Source organism: Amia ocellicauda, chromosome 1 (assembly GCF_036373705.1).
Source record: "Amia ocellicauda isolate fAmiCal2 chromosome 1, fAmiCal2.hap1, whole genome shotgun sequence".
Classification (NCBI taxonomy): Eukaryota; Metazoa; Chordata; class Actinopteri; order Amiiformes; family Amiidae; genus Amia; species Amia ocellicauda.
The window spans coordinates 6,697,194-6,718,896 of NC_089850.1; the positions used below are offsets into that span (position 1 = coordinate 6,697,194).

Sequence of the window (21,703 nt, forward strand, 5' to 3'; positions counted from 1 at the left end):
TTCCCAGGAGGAACTGCGAGGGAACGCGTCGTGCCTAAAGTTGCTCCTAACATTTGAAGGATAACGTTACTACAGCCAGTTTTATTTATAGCAAACATTAGCTGGAACACATTTATAGCCATTAAGACAGAAACATTGCAGTAGCAAGTAAATGTGTGCAGCTCAAGTCCTGCTTATTCATAAACTGTATACAATTATTTTAAGTATTTTATGCAGAGAGCTTCTTCCAGCTCTAGGCATTCCCTTTTTAAAACGCACAGTTTTACACTGAGATGTACACTTCAGTATAGCTAAAGAGAAGTGAACTTTCTGAAACTGAGAAACATTTTCACGTAAAACACTAGTACAATGCACTTCACAAATAAATGTTAAATACACATGGACAATACCAACTCAGCAGGCCTTAATCTGGACATCACAGAGGCGTCAGTTATTGCTTTGCTGGCCACTTTTAAAGCAACTGGCACTTCAATTGTTCTAAATATTGCCAACACTATTACTAATAAAATTATTGATCGAATGGTTTGCTTACCTGAAAATAACCACGGAATCGCTTAGTTAGTCAATCAGGCACAGTCAGATGTGTTTTAGATACAGCTTTTGCTCACAGTTGAGCATCTTTCTTGGGTGCCGAGTAACAGGTCCAATAAAAATAAACACTTTATGTGAGAAGAGCTCCATCCAGTGGAGAGATGAAGGATAACATTCCCAGTGTATCGAAAACGAATGCCTATGAAATTGTAGTAGTTTTTTACTCACTGTGTTGCTAAGGAATCATTCTACGCCTGAGATGCATATGAGTTGACAAGGCACACACAACTGTCAGAAGATCACTAAGGGTTACAGTGGTTCTGTGGTTATTAAGATTTTCATTCATCATTAATTATATTTTTTGGAAAGAACATTGTAAAAAACATACTATAGGAATAGTATGTATTCACACACATGGTACATTGCATTAATGCTGCATTTAACATGACCGCACTGACATCTATAACTAAAACAATGTGGATCATGACATGGGATCTACTGTCCTAACTGGGCAGACTCAAGGAGCATAAAACAAATAGACTAAAAATGATGGTTTTTGTTGCTCGTTATCTTTTTAATTCAAATATTTTATTTAAGAACATACAGTAAAAAAACAAAACATTTTTTAGATCTGCAGAAGCACAGCCCTAACAAAGTATTGTGTTTTAAAAAAATGTACATCTCTTTTTATATTTTATTAATTGAACCCTTTGCATTTCATTTCTATTTTTAGCAACCTGTATTCCTCATTGAATACGGTTTTCACATTACGCCTCTACTGAACGTTGAAATAGCTTTGAAAATTCATTAACTATGAAATCCATTTGGGCATATCATTATTATTATTATTATTATTATTATTATTATTATCATATCATCAGCTTTATTAATTAAATGAAATGTGTGGCACTTAAAACTCCTAAAACATGAGGACCTCACTCCAGACAAATATACAGTGAAATGAGAAGCAGCTTGCAAGATTTCCTAATATATAAAATAATATCGGTTTCATTGGGGAGCCAAAGCACGACACCTTCCCTTCCGTACCTGCGTTGTAAAGACGGATGTCTTCAGATGAGGTGTGACTGGGGGCCGGACCAAACCAGAACCGTGACCGACCCGCGGACCGCAGAGTAAAACCCGTACCCTCTCGCAGTGTCACTGATCAGGAGAAGAGACCTCAAACTTCACACAGATGGGTCAGAGTTTTGACTTGGTCTCGCCCCGTGTCACTCTATACAGGACGTGAATGACGGAGTGATCCTGATGCCCCGAGTTCCCCTCCGTGTGTTGGCAGTTCACCGCAGTGACTAAGAGGACACTGGCTTGGCCATGTTGGCGCGGACCCGGGCCTGGTCCACCGCGTCCAGCAGGTTCTTGGAGTCCATGGCCAGCGTGTGGGCAGCGGTCAGCATCTGTCTCTTGCACTCTTCTTTGAGGGAGGTGACGGCGTTCTGCTGGGCCAGTTTCATCTTGTTAATCAGCTCGGCCATGTCCTTGTTCAGCAGCTTCTGGGTGCCTTCGATCTGCGGGGGGGCAGGAGAGTAAAGGCAAAAGGCACGTCAACACAGACAAAAAAAGGTAATCAACCAACACACACTGGACAAACACACATATACACAGATCCCTGTGTCCGAGTCAGCACCACGCCTCCAGTCTGAGCTGGTGGACTGGCAGGCTGGCTGTGATTTTTCTACAGTGTCTGGTGTAACCAATTCAGTATAGATACACCTGTTGATACGTCCCCTTGTCCTGGGGATTTTTATCTCGGACCATCACTGAGCATACACCAATGCCAATGGATGGAAATGACAGAAGATCTAAGACCAAGAAACACAGATCCGTTCTTAGGTGTGTCATTTTTACCCTGGCATATTTACTGTATTAGTAGTGAATTGTATAGTGCCCTGACCCATTTAAAAAAACATAATACATAAGACAAAATTTGTCATAATTAAGATAATTTAACTAAGCAGAAATAAACAATAGTGCATTATTATTTTTTATTCCTATTGTTTTTTAATTTAACTCTTCAAATAAACATGTTCAAATATGAAAATGAACACAGCATGAAACTCATTCAGACTGAGTTTAGGATTACAGTGACAGCTGTCACAAATAAGTTCAACACAAACCCAGGATGTCAGCAAGTGGTTTCAATGAGCTACGGATAGATATCCTGGGAAACGGTCCTCAGGAACGTCTCTGAACACGGGGCTGCGCTCTTACCTCTGTCCGTTTGGAGGAGTGCAGTGTGGGCAAGACATCGTCCACACTGTGGATCAGGCTGCGCAGAGTGAGTCCCACCGACTGCAAGACAGGGTACAAGAAGTGTGTGTTGAGAAGTCTGCAGAGAATGGTAACAGCAACACGAGCGCCTGCATGGACTCCTCGTCAAGACATGTGAGCCCAGAGTGAACTGGCATCATGCAGAGCTTCAATGTGGACTGGGATGTGACCAGCACAGCTACAATTCGCTTTCTATAAATGTGGACAGTATTGATCTGATGCCTGACAGAAGATGCACGTCACAGAGGTACAACAGCGAAACAAACGCTGAATGGATGTTGCATGGCAGGGGCGTAAAACTCCAATCCCCCTATCCAGTCTAGGATCATTAAGCCAGTTGTTTGGGGAAAATCAACAGAGATCATGTGGAAGAAAGAGGACCAGGTTTCCTTTCACTGAACAAGCAAATTTCTTAGTCAATCAAGGACTAACATGCACCCCTAGCCTTTAGAAACTGTCGATCCAGGGAGACCTAGAAAACTTTGTGTGGGTCTCTGCAAGAACCACAACTGTATAGTATTGCAGTTTTTGAGGAACAGGAGGAACATAGAGGTTAGTGAAAACCTCCCAATGGCAAGAGATAGTAAAGATGAAGGTGTTGCTTTTCTCAAGAGGGCAAATATCTATTTCAAATGCACCACAGGAGCAATTTTTGGTCACTACATTTTTAACTTGCCCAAGCTTTTAACTTTTTCCTTAATAAACTGAAACTTAATAATATCTTAAAGTTGGGTCAGGTTTCTTTCATTTACTGCAAACTCCATCCCTGGCAAGTACATAACGTCACAAAGCCCTGTGTTAAATTTACAGTGTGTTCCTTGGCACAGGTAATGCTAGAAAAACACATCTCCTGTTCTCTGAATGACATAGGGATCCAGAAGAAAGCCTTCTGACGCACTTTATGCAGAGTTTTATCTCTTTCGACATGGTGATGGCTCTTGAAATTGAAAAGCTGAAGATGTTTATGACACTCATTGAAGCAGAGGGCCAGAGAAACGGCTGAATCATGAGCGGCTTTACAGATTCACTGCTTCCGAGAAACAAAGAGCGCTTCGGTGCAGAAACACAGCACAGACGTCCCCTGGAGGGATTACAGTTCATCAGCAGGATGACATGTAGACATGATCCCCCAACACACACACTGAGAAGTTTTGGAATATTTTATGACTGACATTGAAGAGTTCTTGGTACAAACCCTCTCTTTTTCTCCCCTGAACAAACCCTAAAACTTTGTGCTACATGCTACTGTAAAGAAAAGCTACACAAGTGTGACAAACTATTCTAAACTGTAGTCACTCTTTTGAACACTGTTGGGCTAACCTGTGAACTCCGAATTGATGTCACTTTGCTGTTTCAGCTGGACATTATCTCACATTTGCATGTATTGTTGCACACCAGTATACATTTAGTTTAACTGAAGGCTCCTGGGGTAGTGAGTTTCAAGCTAGAGATCTACCAGATAGTAAGCCATGTTTCCCCCCCTTCCTCACCTTCTGCTGATCTCTCCATCTTGATCCCCTTGGAATCTACGACACTCTCACCCTCTTCTTCCGCTAAGAACCTAGGAGTCACCCTTGATCCTGCGCTCTCCTACACTCAGCACATCACCACGCTGACACGCACCTGCAGATTCCTCCTGAGCAACATACGCTGAATCCGACCCTTCCTCACCAACTACTCGACTCAGCTGCTCGTCCAGTCACTGGTCCTCTCCCGCCTGGACTACTGCATCTCCCTCCTGGCCGGCCTGCCTGCAACTACTACCCAACGCTCCAGCTCATCCAGAACTCTGCGGCTCGTCTGGTGTCTCTCTGCCCCGATTCGCACACGCTACTCCACTGCTCCGCTCCATCCACTGGCTCCTGATAGCGGCACGCATTCAGTTCAAGACACTGACCCTCACCTACCGCTGTCTCGACCACACTGCACCAAGCTACCTTCAGACCCTCGTCTCCACATACATCCCCTCCAGACTGCTGTGGTCTTCCGGTGCCAAAAGACTAACTCTGCCTCCTCTCCACTCGCCTTCCTCCAGAGCCGCTCCTTCTCATCCCTGGCCCCTAAGTGGTGGAACGACCTTCCCACTGAAGTCAAAACAGTCCCTGACCTCCTTCCGGCGATTACTGAAGATGCATCTTTTCCGACTCTATTTGTAATTTGGTCATTCATTCTCCTGTAAGATTGCACTTTACAATGTTTTGTTATACTCTTGCCTTTGCATTTCTGCATTACTTGCACTTGTATTATTTTGATTTCCCCTATGCTCCCTCTCCCTTATCTCTTAACTTTAATTTAACATCTTGTCTACACTTATCAGCTTTTTCATTCTAGGATTTAAGACTTATATATTGTTTACTGTATATCTCATATACACTTAAGTAAATTGTGAATTTGTAAAATGTATTAGGCCTGAACTGCACTATTATTGCATTTTGTATTGCGCTTATATTTTGTAAGTTGCCCTGGACAAGGGCGTCTGCTAATAAATAAATAAATAATAATAATAATAATAATAATAATAATAATAATAATAATAATAATAATAATAATAATAATAATGTTTATTGCTTGATTATTGCATTAACAGATGCAGTACATTGTTTATTTCATTATGTTCTTTAAACGTCTTACTTGACAATGATATATTTTCTGAGTTGACTGAACAATGATTAAGCCTGAAGAAAACTGAAAGGATTCCCCAGAAATCAATGCTGTGGCAGTCAAATGTTCACACATCCTTGTCTTGATTCAATTCAGCCAACTCTTTTCTCTAGCTTTAACCAGCACTCACCAAAACATGTAGCATTAATAATACATATAGGTCAATGACCAATATTAACTTAACTGAACACAAGACCAAACGTTGATTAAAATGAAGAGTAAGCATACTTTTGACTAGAACTGTGAACGAATGTATTAATTACATGATCGTTAAAAACTTTTATATTCCGCTTGAGAGAAAGCAGGACCCTTCTTTCATTAAGGTACCAGGAGAGGCCTGTTTTCTCTTTCCTGCCTTGGTCTGCAGAACTGCTGGCGTACCTTGACTACGCTGACGTACTCGGAGGCCGGGAGGGCGTTGACGTCATTCTTCAGCTGGACCACCACCTTCACCAGCTCCATGACAAAGTGATACACCTGGTCTTCAGAGCGGTCCAGCTCCGCAGTGGGGGCAGGCTGTTCCACCCGGCAACAAGAGAACAAATGTCACCCATCAATCAGCCCTCCACCCAGCGACTACAATATTCATCAGCTGTGAAAGCATCTGCTATAAAAATGTACCAAATCTAAGACTTTAGAACGGGGCTTCCCTGTCGGACAACCATGGATATATCATCACTATCACTGTCAGCCCATACTGATCCACTTGCTTCAATCTAGTTTCTATCTGTGTGTGTGTGTGTGTGTGTGTGTGTGTGTGTGTGTGTGTGTGTGTATGTGTGTTTTGAAGTTAGCAGAGGCAACTTAAGCAACTAGATTTATTTAATTTCATTTGTAAGTCCAATGAAACAAATGTAGGGCTTATATACATAATATGAAACGGGATATACAGTATTCGATACTATGTATTATAAACCTGTCACTCACTGAAATCATGCATCTTATACATACGCCTAAATAAAATAAACATGTACACTTTGATTTGCATTTCTGACAGTTACATTAATGCACAGTTGGGCCAAGACACTCATTGAGACTCATTCCAGTCTTTGTGCTTCAAATTGCTGCACATTTGATGTAACATTTGTTCTGTAGCTTTTGAATTGAACCAAATCGCAAACTAGCATCAGCATATTCACAGTGAGATCCTTATAAACCCCCACTGTCTGACTATTATCAGCTGGAATGCAAGACACCGAGAGTAAAAGGGCATTTTGTTGGCAGCAGATGTCATGGGTCTTTGCGCATGCCAAGAGATTTCTACCTGTGTTTTGCTTTTCAGGCACAACTTGGTTTTAATTGAGTAACATCTGTGCAATCATGGGTGAAGGTGGGGTAATTACCTGTGCTGCCAGTCTTGGGGGCTTGTCTGGGGGACCTGTGAATTCAGCTTGAGATTAAATAAGCAGCAATGCAGTGAGGAATGAGACAGAGAAATCTGTTATAGAGCATTGTGTTCTAGAGCTGTGCATGTGTAACAAACACCACACTGGGCAACAACGGGAGAGGAAAGTCACAAACAGTCAATAATAAACTTAGAATGGTCAGCTTTCGCATCAAGAAAACAATAAATCAACTGCAAGTCAATTGCAGTACAGCTACCACCGGCCCCCCGATGTCCTTCACTGAAATACCATGATACATCTGCACCCTGTAAAGGTATTCCCATTGCATGTTGCCTCTCAGGCTCAAGGACGGTACTGTCCCAGGCTGGAATAATACACCTAAGAGAGATTAAATTGGGCCAAAATGAACTCACCGTATCCAGGCTCCTTTTCAAGTGCCTTCAAAGGAAAGAAAAACAATTAACAATTATAATTTTTTTACGTACTAAAGAGACACATCACACAAGACCCATATTAAAGCACTGTTAAATGTTACAGTTATCACAGCTGATGTGTTTTCACAAATACATTTGTTTTTGAGAACCTCACTTGATCAATTTGATAGCACACGCATGGCAAACAGATTATATACATGGTGTTAACAAAGGCAAATCCATATTCATTCAGTGATCTGTTTAATCTATCTTGGCATGAATGCTTTAGGAATTTGGAGGACATACCTCTGGAGTTTTACTGTCTTCCTGTATCATTGGGTCCTGCAAGGAAGGGGACAGATGAGCAGAGTAGCAATTAAACAATTACAACTGATGAGATGCGTTAAAGATTGAGACAAATTGTCTCATGCCTAAAACAGATGTGCGCTCTCTATTAACCTTGTCTTCTATTTCTCTAAATGAGTTAATCTTTGAAGGCATCTCTGGGGGGGTTACAGGTTTTCTTAATTCCCTACTCCATCTTATTTGATTTTTCTTTCCTCTTTGTAATGTTCTGTCTAGTTTTAAACTGATGGTGATTAAAGTAGCTGTACAAATTCAAGACTGCACCCTCCCAGGAAAGGAGGTGCATTTCACATAAATCATTAACAATTAATTTTTTTAACTTTAGGGGAAAACTTTATGGGAGAACCACCAATGACTTCAGTCCATGGTTTGCCCAACTGAGGAGATATTTCTCACTAGTAGTTTCTCCTCCTTTTCCAGCCACTTGTTGTCCTCCACCATCTCCTGCTTCTGTTTCTTCAGGGTTTCCTGTAAACGGGTCTTCTCCATCTCCCACAGCTTCTGGGCGTCTTCCTTGCTCAAGGGCTCATTGATTAACTCCCCTTCCTTTCAAAGCGACACACAGGGCACAAAGTTACCACCTGGCTTAGTATGTTTAAACCAAGGAAGGGGGATTCAGATAAAGGAATATATTCAAGAAAGTTTGACTTCATTCAAACAAAACTAACTTCCAGGTTAGTTCATTTGTTTCACAAGTTCTCTCATTGCCTCTGCTGCTCTCTGCCTAGCATGTTCCTCATGCGCAAATGGTTAAATCACACACTTTTAAGGAACACGCAACTGACAGCAAAGTGTGCAAGGGAAGCCAGTTCACATCAAACCTAAATGAATAATAGGCCAATGTGACTTTACTTCATTGAGCCTTGATAGGGTTTTTCCAGGACATAGTTCACAGTAAAAAGATTAATCTCTTTCCTGTGAGACTAAATGTCTGTAAAAAGGGCTATCGAGCCAGGCTCCAGGATCGAGCATCTCCTGCACTTGTTTATTTGTATTTCAGCAAAAACCAATCATCATTCAATTTCAATATTCAAAGTTGAAGCCTGTGAATCACACATTACCACAGATATATCCCTCTGCAAGACTGGAGATAAGGAGAGTAAATTCACAAGTTCCAGGATGCTAGCTTATGTTTCCTTGTACTGGGTTACATTGCTGCCATACAATAAAAACTGATGACAAATCAAAATCCTCACTATTTCATCACTTTAGTCAAAGGCACTGTGGAGTAGTGGTTAGGGCTGAACTCATAACTGGAAGGTTGTGGGTTCAAATCCTGGGTAGGCAGTGCTGTTTTACCGTTGAGCAAGGCACTTCACTTAGATTGCTCCAGTAAATGGCCCAGCTGTGTAAATGGGTAAAAATATAAGTCGCCCTGGATAAGAGCGTCTGCTAAGTGACAAATAATGTAATGTATTATAAATCAATACATTCTGAGTTCTGTCGCACAGATATAAATGGAGAACGTGCTAAACAGATTAACACAAAATTGTTTTAAAACTTAAGAAAACTGAAAAGAAGGGAGATGTAATAAAATCATAAGGTTATACAAATAGATTGAAAAAATAGATACATAGTCAGATCGATACAAAAGGCAGCGAGCAGACGGACAAACAGGCATGCAGAACGACACACAAATAAATGATTTTGACAGGTTTCTGACACTACTGAAAATCAGGGAACTCAAATGAAGGCCACAGTGTCTTCGAGCTTTTGTTCCAACCAAGTTCCCAGTAACTGAATTTATTTGATTAACTGAATTGATGGATACATTAAACACTTCTCTATAGGCTGCACATTTATAACTTAAAACAGAGATACTCAGAACTCAGTTGTACAGGAGCTAATTTAGCAATCAGCTTCACCCAAAAGAGTTCAATTAGTCTGCCTGTGTGGAATTTGAATGTTCCCGAAGTGTTGGCGTGGATTTTCTCTGGATGCTCTGGTTTCCTCCCACTTTCTGAAGACGATGCTGCTTAGATGTACCCTGTCTGGCACCCTGTGCCTGCCGGGTTGGGCCCCATGTGATGGGAAATATTTAGTTTTTACATAAGCAGTGAAGACACTGGAACTGGGTTTGAGAGCCCTGGTGTAAAGATCCACTAACCCCAAACCACCACCCCCACCCCTCCCATGAGAAGCAACAGCAGCGAGCAAATCTTACCCCCATACTGCGACGCCTGGACAACGGTCGCGGCAGGAGCAGCCTGTTGTTGGAGTCGATGGGTGACTGGTAGTCACTGGGGCTAGCAATGGCAGGCGAGCTGGCACACAGAGACTCTGGCAGCTGGGAAGCAGCAGGCAAAAGATGGGACAGGAGGCAAACACACAACCACACACACACACACAACCACACGCGCACACACAACCACAAACGTACATGCACACACAGGCAGTTGGCATGAACTGGCATGAAGCACAGGACTAAAGACACTGAAAGCTACAGAACAAACCCAGGGTATCATTAATCTTCAAAGCGTCTCAACTCAACCAAGCCACTGCCCCTATATCACAGGGTTTACCAACTACATTTTGCTACTGACTGTACAGTACAGAGCTGAATTAAGAAATGCAGCATTCAGTGCTTGGACCAGGGACCTGTAATTCTATATAAATCTATACCTGTGATTCAACTCTTCTGTGATTATTTTCTTTATTTATACTTCTCTTTAAATCTGTATCAGTGGCCATTAAGTCACGTCTGCATCCTAATTACAGGAGCACTGTTGATTCGTGCTCGACAGCAATGCACACTGGGAAAACTAAAGTGGAGAGGTACAGTGCATGATTAAAATCATTGGTTATTGTCAGCGTTCGAATGACAAAAAGCCACATTTAATGCAGACATGAAGGTAAAAACAAGCAGCACTGCTTTGGTCATTAGCAGCTCCTTCCCAGTTTAATTAGGAAAGCGAATCTGCTCAAAATATGGTTAAAGGGACGCCACGTGATAAAAAACGACACAAGTGCAATGTGTATCCCAGTAAAACTCATTTGAATTGTCTGATTCATCCAACTTTCTGTGAACTAACACATCAACCACAGAATCCACATTAGCTACATATCGAATGCATGCATTGTTTTTTAATACACACACAACTTGCATTAAATTTGTTTCATTGTGATTTTCGTGCAGGATTAGTTTTACAAACCAAGCTACTTTTAATCCTTTAATAATCAAGTATTGTGTGCAATGAAATGACATCACAACATCAATGGCATTCAAAAAACTACTATATTCTGCTGGTTTCCAATGGCTGTTGATTTGTACTTTAATTAAACGTAACTGAAATTAGAGTCGATTATTGTGCATGCAATGAACAGTGTCAGGACATGCCAGAGGAGTATTACCTGATTCATTAGGCCAGGGTTGAGGGTATTGGGAAAGCGAGATGATTTCATCCTCGAAGGCTGAAAAACAGAACTTACATATTGTACAGTTTCTCACTTATTCACAGATCTGCACGGCGTGGGGAAGTGCATCGCTACAATCAACGTCTGCCCTCGGACTGTGTACAATAGCACTTCCTTTGAGCAGTTCCTCCTCATCATTAAGAGCTCAACCAACACATTGTGTGGTTCCGGAATAATCTGTTATCAGGTGACGTACTGTTAACAAACCTCTGGGAAAACAAACCTGTCAAAACATATACAATAGAAACTCTAAAAAGTAAGAAGAGAAATCCACAAACAATGATAAGAATATACACAATAATAATAATTGTGTAATATTTCCTGCCCTACCCCTCGGCGTGCACTAGGGGTGGAACTAGATTGTATTTTGTATGCGTTTCACCTCTTATTTGCAGTGCTTATCTTATTGTTTGGTGCATGTTGTCTGTACTGCATTCTGTAATGCTTTGGGAAATGTTTCTTGTGACAACTGTAGGCTCTGGGCAAGGGGGTACTCTAAGAAATAAGTCAATCAGCTATGTGTACTGGGCAAATATCCATCTTAGATTGGTCATAACTAAAAGAGGATAATTCAGAATAAAAAGTATTTGGGGGCTCCTACATGGCACTTGTAGTAAAAGCCTCCATGCAGAGTGTGGGACGTGCCCTAGAGTTCAAACGAGGAAGTCTGAAGTCCCATCTACGCATGCTTTGACCAGAAGTCCCCATAGAGGAGTGGCACACAACTGGCACAACTGGGGGGAACTGGGAAATCCCCAGTTCTCCACACTCCAGTGACTTGTGACTTTCTGTGCAGTTTGTTTCAGGATATGAACAGTTCCAGCTGCACAATGCTCTGATTGATATAATAACTGCCCTGGGGGGCATTCAAGGCTCGTGGTGATAAAAAGAGCTTTCACCGCCTCAAAGTCGTACACAGTGGCTGAGGGGACTTAACTGGTAATTCCAAAGTGAGTCAAAAAGAGGAAAAGTGGAAATTCCAGTCCATAAATATGTTTCTATATAAATATATATACATTCTTCAGTCAGGGCTATGAATCAGGAACCAAGCAACACTAATGCAGCGATTCTAAGACTGATGAATTGGAGAAGCCCTGATAATGTCCTCATAGTATCTGCCTGTACAGATACACCTTATATCTACCCCGCAGGAGTAATCTACTGCAGTATAGCGGCCCTCGCTGGTCAAGAGAAAGGTACCTTCGGTGGTGGATCATTGATAGTGATCATGGGTTCAAAGAACTTCGTCGATCGGAATTGGTTTCTCAACTGCTTCTCCACCTCCTGCTCCTTTTCCATCTTGTGTATATCACTAGAAACACACAGACACAAGACAAACGTGCGGTCAAAATGTGTCAGAATTCTTCACATGCGCATATATAACTCAGGTGCATGTATCATCTACACAACCATGTTGGAGCAGAAGCAGTGAAGTACACGTAAATAACCTTGTTAACAAAATAACATTGAACTTTGTTCATGTACCGTATGCACAGTGGGGAAAAAACATTGTAACGCTTCAGCAATTATTTTGTAACCATGTGTTTCCCAAAAGAACAACAGCAGCCTTAACCAGTACAAGGGTGGTAGCACAGTAATCATTCTACTCATGTTTTGCTCATGTTATATAATAAAACCAAGAAAAAATATGCTTTCAATCTTGGTCTTCCGTTTATGATACCAATTCACCTTTTTAAAAACGTAGTCTACACACATAAGATTTGGTAAATACATGTTTTAGCTGATAAGAGATATCAGTAAACTGAGTATATAGAGTTTTACTTTAGACCCAAAGCCACATTCATTAAGGATGTTTCTTATCTCCTCCTCTTGTCAAGGTCCTCACAAGCCCCAGTGGAAGCAGGTTTCATAGGTCTCGTTTAATCATTACAACCTTTAGATTTTAGGAAAGAGCTCAGCTGAAAACACTTCACCCCTTCAGGACCCCTTAATTGAACAAGTAAACATGTAATTGATCAATAAACGAACATATTCCCAGTCTTTAAGAACTGGCCAATTAGGGTTGAGCTATAAAAGTATTGTGGGCCTTCTCAGCCAGGCATGCAGAGATGTAGAGGATACCTGAGCTTGCAGACCAGCTCTGTGAACTTCGGTCTCTCACGGGGGTCGTAGGTCCAGCACCGCGTCATCAGTGTGTAGAGGGTGGGGGGGCAGTCCTCGGGTTTGGGCAGGCGGATCCCCTGCTCCAGGTGGTTGATGACGTCTTTGTTCTCGAGCCAGAAGAATGGCTGCTGGCCTAAGCTCATGATCTCCCACATGCACACAGCTGGAGGGCAGATAACACAGAGATGTCACTGCCACGACCAGGGCCAGGCACAGGCTGATCAATCGGACTGATCCAAGTCACGGCGCTATTACAGTGAGTGTGCGCCGATCCTGCTTGGGTTTCATTTGTCATTGTAGGTCCACCTCTGAGGTCACGATCTGCACAGCTCCACCAACAGAGCGACAAGGCCACTGTGCCAAAAGAGCACTCCCTGACACAAGGGCAACGCTCCTACATTCTTGAGAGGGATGATGTCACCACAACAAGCTCATACATGACACAAGCATCACTGAAATATATTGACAATGCTTATAAATGCCACTTAATAAACAGCCGGTATTATTAAAAAAACTTTTAAAAGCACTTAAAAAAGGTGTCATAAAAATCTTCAGATTATATTATTTGACTTTTTTGTCACTCTGCTTCACAACTACAAGTGTAAGACAGGGCTTTATATTCGAAGAAAAGCCAATGCCAAACTTCTCCAAAAAAACAAGGAGGTGTGCAATGCCAACATAGGGAATTGATTTTACAACCAATAAAAATAAATGAGGTACTGTTCTATAAAGCACTCACTTTCAATTTGTAAATTTTATTATTTCATAAATTCTGCTTGTGGCATTTTATGAACTTTAAATATTAGGTTCCCTATGGTTTATTGTTCAATATGTGCTCTAAGCCTGGTTTCCTGGCTTAAACGGGTGAACGATGTTCCTGGGATAAACATGATTTAGTGCAGAAAGTAAATAGGTGGAAGGAAGAGCCTTTTTTTATGTGAGCAATTATTTTTCCAGCAGTGAATCTTTTTAAAGCTCTCAGTTTCAGCCGCCCAAACTACACGCAATCTAGTGTCAGAATGACTGTATATGCCAGTTTAAAGTCTGGTAGGCCAGACACTCGCCCATGCCTATTCTATTATACAATACTCCTTCTCATGATTGTTCTCAGTCTGGTTAAAAGCTAAATATGTAAGAGAAATGGCTACACAAGGTTTACCAGTAAATTTATTTACATCTCTGTATACTAATTTGTCCAGAGTTTGGGATTATTTGTCGTCTCTTCTTTTAAAGCAATATGAACAATATGACCTTCATACAGATGGCATGCAAATGGTGGGCACTTCCAGCCATGCAAGAAAAGGGTGATAGAGATGTTCCAGACTGATAACATTTAAAATGCGTAGCACTACTCAAGGTGTGTGATAGAACACCAAGACAATCGAACCAATCATTTCTTAAGTTAATCGTTAACATTAAAGCTTCAGCATGCGATAAAGCACAGGACACATATTTATAACACTAAAAAGCAAACACCTATTTTTGCTCCTTCGCAATGTTTGCTCTTCGCTTGTTGTTCAGGCCTACTTGAGGCGTGGGGGGGTCCCAGCAGCACACAGCGCACTTACCGAACATCCACACGTCACTGGCAGAGGTGAAGCGCCTGAAGTTGATGGACTCGGGAGCCATCCATTTGATGGGGAGTCTGGTGACAGAGGCTGCAGGAGGAAACCCAGCAAGAGCATCAGAAAACTTGCTCTACGGCCTCTGTGGCTATAATGTGTTTAAAGTGTGTTACTAAGAGTTGTGAATGACGTGGATGATTTCCCCTTGGTTTTTCTATTCTAGGTGAGCCAAGAAGATGATTTAATTTGACCCGTACATTCACTCAGAAACCCCACCCCGCCTCCGAGTGAAATTACTCCCATCCTTGTGCCTCCTCGTGCAGTGCAGTGAATGATGGGCCTCTGCAGCTCTTGTGTTCATGCACTCAATCAACCATGAGGAACACAAGGATGACTCGGCAACATTTATTTTCCGATTGAATTTGGAGCCGTCTGTGCCGTTGAGCATGTTGAAATGGGTTCGAAACAGAACTGATGTTATTGGTGGGAGACACAGAGCCATTATTTAAATGTTTGGAGGGGATACAATTGCAGGTCTCCCTCAAAAAGCTTTGAGTTCCAAAATGTGGTGAAGAGAGAGAAGCTAATGAAATGATGAAGTGCTTTATTGTAGGAACGTACCAGAAGGTGCTTTTCTTTCTTCAAAATGTCTTCAATCTTAATTAGTTAGAAAGGATTGCAGGGGGGTCTGCAAATACTTAACTCTGATATATGAATATTGAAAGTACCACACTGCTCTTTTATTATTGTGGTACGCACACACCCCAGTGGTATTATTTACAATGAAATGGATCTTCATAAACTGTCTGTAATACAGTCCTTTATAGAAACAAGACATTAAGCTCATACATACAATGAACAGAGGACTTTATATATCAAGAGTGTATTGAAGAGAGTTCTGTCAAGGAGACTTGTCAAGGCAGCCTACAAACACCCAATTGAGTTGCATCCTGCATTGTGAAAAAGCAAACTTGCAACAAAAAAATCACTCACCTTTGTAATATTCCTCTTCCTCAATGTATCGGGACAAGCCAAAATCTCCCAACTTCACAGAGTCATGAGAAGCCACCAGTACATTCCTCACTGCAATGTCCCTGTGCAGAAGACATGCAAAGAAAAGGTTGGTTTCTGCATCTGCATCTGTAGTCTGTTTGTTTATGTGTATATTGTGGGGGGAGTGATTCAAGATGGGAGATAGGTTGTGGAAAATTGCCTGCTCCTCCTGCCTTTCTTCAGCCCACGAAACCGGGAAAACGCCACCTGTGAGGCAAACCCAGGTTAAGACACCTGAGGCTCATCCCGTCACCAATATATAAAGGGACCACCTACGGCATCCAGGGCAAAGTACCTACCGGAAACGAGTGGGGGGCGAATAGGTGTATTTATCAACGAAGAAGATGAAAGAGTGAGAAAATGACCAACCACTGAATACCAGGAAGCCAACCCTGGTTGGTACGAGAAACCCCCTGGATCATGGACACGGGCCGACAACAAGATTGCTAAAGACCAGCAAAGGATCATGACTGACCTCGATCCAGAGCCGTGACCCTAAATGTGCGCGGCTCACTCCCCAAACTGTGCCACAATAGACACACACAGACATGTGCCTTTCTGCCAGAGAGCAGAGCTGGGAGACAACTTAAGAGCAGGTCTAAAGGCTGTGGAGAGTCAGGAGAGCACGGCCTACCTGTGCACCATGTTCACTCCCTCCAGGTATGCCAGCGCTTTGCAGATCTGCAGGGAGAACAGGATCAGCCGGACGGTTGTCAAAGTGCTCTTGTTTTCCACCAGGTAGTTCCCAAGCTAAGAGACAGGAGGAGGGATGTGGAGGTTAACTTCACAGCTTCATCTTCTCTGTGCCGTGTGTTTGTGCAGGACTGTTAAACAGTGTTTTTGCCTATATCATTGGTCTGCTTCCAAACCTACATGCAATGGTGACAAAGAGCATTTGTATGCAAGCTTTACTTTCTCTATAAAGAAGCCCAGGACAAAACAAAAGAAAAAATAGCAAATCAAAAGTAAAAAAGTTTTGAAAAATACCTAAATGTGACCTTTAAGTGTTAATGTGATACAAACAGGGCGTACCTCTCCATACTGATAGAGCTCCATCACGATCCACACCGGGTCCTCCTCGATGATCCCGATCAGTCTCACAATGTGGGGGTGGTCCAGGGTCTTCATGATCACTGAAACACATGAATAGACCGGTAAGGGCATCTCAAGGTACAGCCTGATCTCTGAAGAGATTCAGATGGAGGGGCAATAATGCAGAGCATGGCTCAGCTACACTTCCGTGTTGTCTGTCTTACCAGGAACGTTATTTACCACAAAAAAGCAACAATACCACTTTTGCCCGCTCTTACAATGAAAGTCAAAAGCTTGCACAAATATTTGGCTTTGTTCTCCTTTTAAGTTCCTCCAATTACCATGACTGACTGACTGACTGAAGGTGAGCCCAGTCACAGAGCTCAGGCAGGTCATGTTAACTGAGTGGGGGTGGGGGGGGGGATAAAAGGCTAAATTAATGAGAAGTGCAAAGCTGGAGAAAGAACACAGAAAGTGTAAAACCATTGACCACCAAGGTGCTACCCCTGATGAATGCCTCTTTGAGTGCCTAAGGACTTGCAGATACTGTAGTATGATTGACTGTTCATTCAATAATATTACTAATGGTCTGAGACTTCCACACCACCTAAAGAAACTACATCAGAGGGAAAACAAACTAATAGTTAGTAACATGTCCTTCTACAACAGACATTTAAAGAGAAAGCAATTTAGGAATATAAAACAATGATGACAGTCAGAAGAAATGAACAATGTAGAACAGAATGCCTTGCATGCCTTGTCACTAATTGCCAAGCTGTATTTGGTAAGAAAAACATGACAAAAGTAAGTTACTGTTGGGCTAATTACCAGCTTCACTCATGAACTTCTCCTTGACGTCAGGAGAACAGTCTTTGCACGTTTTCACAGCCACACTGATCTTCTCCTTCCTCTGGAAAACAAACAAGGCAGCTTACTCACAAACACCCTGCATTTCAGGGGCCTCGATATGTGTATTGTAACTTATATACAATAATAAGGGAATGGATTGACTTGCCTGATTCTTATAAACGCCCTCGTGCACCTCCCCGAAGAAGCCCTCCCCCAGGATGCGCCCCAGGATGATTTCATCTCTGGACAGGCCATACTTAATCACTAGAGAAGGAAAGAAAAGAAAAGAAAAGAAAAGAAAAGAAAAGAAAAGAAAAGAAAAGGAAAGGATTGTGTATTGAACATGTTTTTTTACGTTTTACTGATACTTGATATCAATAAAAGTTAATATTTGTTAGCAACCATAATTCATTCTTGTCAGTCCATTATTGTATTATAGAAAGTCAGTTATACATTAACTTGATTATGATTGTATACATTTATTTAGAAATAGTCGTTACATCACCAGATATACAAACTAAAACGTATACTATATATACTTAGTGCAGAATATATACTATATATTCCTCCGAATGGCACACTAGTGCATTTCAGTACAATTAGAAGCAGTATGCAGATGAAAAGTAACTATAACTACAGAAATTCCTCCCCAGACAATGAGGATTAAAAAGTCAGGACCTTTAAAACTTGCCATATTGATATAATACTTATATTTTATTTATTTTATTTCTGCAATTCTGACTATGTGGCCGGTTCACACAGAGGTATTTAAATTGTTATGACCTCAAATGCTTTTGTTTAAATATATATATATATAAAAAAAACATGTTAATTTCCCCAAAACAGAGTACAGAAACAATGCTGGGGGTTTGTGTAATTTTCATATTAACAGGATTTCTTACCAGACTTGGGCCGTTCCTCCGGTATCTCTGCATAGATGTCCGACCCTGCAGGGAAAGTCCAGTGTCAATATCTATATTCTGAAGCCTGCAGAGTTCAAAGATTGCTATTCCTATGGCTATGACAGGATGAAAGGAACATAAAGATCTTTAAAACAAAATTAAGAGTAAATGAGTGAGTACATCTGTATGGAAATATTATTTTATTATGAAATGTAATCAGTCAATAGTATTTCATGACTAAACCCTGCCCTTCTGAAACTCTCTCTCTGATGAGGAATTAGAGGGGATGAGTTTCGAGGGAGTGGTCCCCCTGTTCTGCTCTCTGTGTGAGATGTTATTGATAATGAATCATTACAAATTGAGCTCCAGAATGGGAGAAAAGTAAACACATGCTGCTTCATCTGAATACTAATAAAGAGAACATATTTTCAGCTATTCTTTAACAACGGCTTCACAATGCATTTGACACTTACCCATGCTGTCCCTCTCAGAAGTAGGAAAACTGTGACCGCCATCTCTGTTTGGGACAAAACACACACAACATTACCAGATACACAAATAGTATGATGCATTGGATCTCCTTCGCACAAGAAATCTAACTTCAATACTGCCTGGCACTAAATTTGACTTATTTTCTTCAGGTTTTTGAAGGCGATGTGAACATATCCTGTCATTGTAAAGCTGGAGGTACAGGCATGGTTAATGAGAAGAGATCGTTGATTCTCAGCTGCAGTTGAATGCGATTCTATTCAGTGTTACTGCACCTTTAAGATGTGCCTCGAGTAGAGATGTAATATCCTGAGTTACACTATGCTGCAGATTAGGTAAATGTATGCAGAAAAATAAATGCACGCACCACATATCCTTAGGTGGTTAAACACAGAGTAAATATTGTATCAATTAACTGGAGACTTAAATGAAATACAAACGAACAAACAAATGAATCTTACTCTGTTGGTATCTCGGGAAGGGAACTTCTTTGATTGCTGCCTGTAAACATTGAAAAGAAAAGGAATGAAAAACAGCAGACACTGATGGCTTTAGTGTTCTTATGAACTTTAGGACCAGGTTTGACCACACCTAATGTAATATGTGATGAGAAGGAAGAAAAGCTATATATTTCAGTGCCTAGGATTCAAACCCCTCTAGGTAATTAATTAATTTAGCTGTTATTCTATAAAATGTGGTGGCAAAATTGCAATGCATCGAGCTCAGGGCACAGTCAGATACAAATTATTGTAATATTGGGTTTTACATTCCTTTCACTATATCTAGGGTACTGTATTTAAACAATGTTTTTAACATTATACAAACTGTACGGAAGAAATAAAATAAATACAAAACTGATGTAATTTACTACTATTGCTATTTACATTTCTATTCATTTACTTCTATTTATGTAATTTACACTTCTTAAAATTCAACATGACTTACATTAACTTTACCAAATTGATCGTAGTCCCCACAAACAGATGTGTTTAAAAATGTTAAACTTAAATTGTAATAGGTCAGTCTTTTTTTATTTTATTTATCCAAATAAATTTCAAGTTGGTTACATTAAAAGTATTAAGCTTAACTTTTTTCATTTACCAAAACTTTTCAAGCAGTTAATGTTTTGTAAAGAAGACACAGAACTGCCCATGTGAGTTCAAGCCATGACATCAGAAGGGTGGCAGCGCAAGGCGGTATCAAGGGGGCATATTGACTACAACTCAATGTTTTACATTGTTAAGTACACACGTTTTCATTCCAAATATGTAATGAATTTACTGTAAAAGCATCTGATCAAGAAGTTCAGTATTTCTGAACTGGCTTATCAGCAAACGTCACCATGAAAGAATAAATACAAATCATGATATTGTTCTTCACATGCAATGTTTGTTTTGTTGTGTTTTATATGTATATATATATATATATATATATATATATATATATATATATACACACCGATCAGATATAATATTATGACCACTGACAGGTGAAGTGAATAACACTGATAATCTCGTTATCATGGCACCTGTCAGTGGGTGGGATATATTAGGCAGCAAGTGAACATTTTGTCTTCAAAGTTGATGTGTTAGAAGCAGGAAAAATGGGCAAGCGTAAGGATCTGAGCGACTTTGACAAGGGCCAAATTGTGATGGCTAGACGACTGGGTCAGAGCATCTCCAAAACTGCAGCTCTTGTGGGGTGTTCCCAGTCTGCAGTGGTCAGTACCTATCAAAAGTGGTCCAAGGAAGGAAAAGTGGTCACACGACGACGTGGGAAGGCTGGCCCGTGTGGTCCGATCCAACAGACGAGCTACTGTAGCTCAAATTGCTAAAAAAGTCAATGCTGGTTCTGATAGAAAGGTGTCAGAACACACAGTGCATCGCAGTTTGTTGCATATGGGGCTGCGTAGCCGCAGACCAGTCAGGGTGCCCATGCTGACCCCTGTCCACTGCTGAAAGCGCCTACAATTGGCACGTGAGCATCAGAACTGGACCACGGAGCAATGGAGGAAGGTGGCCTGGTCTGATGAATCACGAGTTCAAGGTGTTGACTTGGCCTCCAAATTCCCCAGATCTCAATCCAATCGAGCATCTGTGGGATGTGCTGGACAAACAAGTCCGATCCATGGAGGCCCCACCTCGAACTTACAGCACTTAAAGGATCTGCTGCTAACGTCTTGGTGCCAGATACCACAGCACACCTTCAGAGGTCTAGTGGAGTCCATGCCTCGTTGGGTCAGGGCTGTTTTGGCGGCAAAAGGGGGACCTACACAATATTAGGCAGGTGGTCATAATGTTATGGCTGATTGGTGTATATGTTTTACTTTTAAAAGAAAGCAAATGAAAATGTATGAACCCATTCACCTACAGATTTCCATTCCCAAAAGAATGTTGTCATTTGTCATTTCTATCAAGGTCATAAAAACTGAGCAATCAAGTCTGTTTTAGCCTCCTGAGTGTTACAGAGTGGCGTCAGAGGAGAACATGAGATTTTAAGAGACAAAAAGAAAAGGAGAGAATGCTTCTTTGCCCAGACACAGCACAGCCCTGTCTGAGGCTGATCTCTCAGGTAGTGCTGTGGCGGCACAGACTGCCGCGGGGTTCTGAGCCCTTAATTGGCAGCTTGAAGTCATTTAAAACAGCTACAACTAAAACAAACATGTGATT

At 41.3% G+C, this 21,703-nt stretch overlaps 1 protein-coding gene across 5 annotated transcripts in view; it reads right to left on the reverse strand.

Moving 5' to 3' along the window:
* Nucleotides 1-1,084: 1,084 nt before the first annotated feature.
* The window catches only part of ptk2bb (protein tyrosine kinase 2 beta, b), a 51,663-nt gene continuing 31,044 nt past the window's right edge, over nt 1,085-21,703 (reverse strand). For 3 of the 5 annotated variants that reach the window (XM_066710507.1, XM_066710464.1, XM_066710500.1), the window contains 20 exons: nt 19,496-19,535; nt 19,019-19,062; nt 18,546-18,590; nt 17,810-17,907; nt 17,623-17,704; nt 16,795-16,895; nt 16,397-16,512; nt 15,703-15,803; nt 14,713-14,802; nt 13,103-13,307; nt 12,221-12,332; nt 10,958-11,017; nt 9,771-9,893; nt 8,003-8,152; nt 7,547-7,582; nt 7,241-7,265; nt 6,825-6,871; nt 5,863-5,997; nt 2,761-2,841; nt 1,085-2,057 (listed from right to left, as the gene is read on the reverse strand). In XM_066710507.1, the coding sequence (XP_066566604.1) occupies nt 1,842-2,057; nt 2,761-2,841; nt 5,863-5,997; nt 6,825-6,871; nt 7,241-7,265; nt 7,547-7,582; nt 8,003-8,152; nt 9,771-9,893; nt 10,958-11,017; nt 12,221-12,332; nt 13,103-13,307; nt 14,713-14,802; nt 15,703-15,803; nt 16,397-16,512; nt 16,795-16,895; nt 17,623-17,704; nt 17,810-17,907; nt 18,546-18,590; nt 19,019-19,062; nt 19,496-19,535 (1,907 nt within the window). In that variant the 3' untranslated portion in view covers nt 1,085-1,841. The remainder of the gene's footprint in view (nt 2,058-2,760; nt 2,842-5,862; nt 5,998-6,824; nt 6,872-7,240; nt 7,266-7,546; nt 7,583-8,002; nt 8,153-9,770; nt 9,894-10,957; nt 11,018-12,220; nt 12,333-13,102; nt 13,308-14,712; nt 14,803-15,702; nt 15,804-16,396; nt 16,513-16,794; nt 16,896-17,622; nt 17,705-17,809; nt 17,908-18,545; nt 18,591-19,018; nt 19,063-19,495; nt 19,536-21,703) is intronic. The other 2 variants (XM_066710516.1, XM_066710525.1) reach the window with 2 other exon arrangements.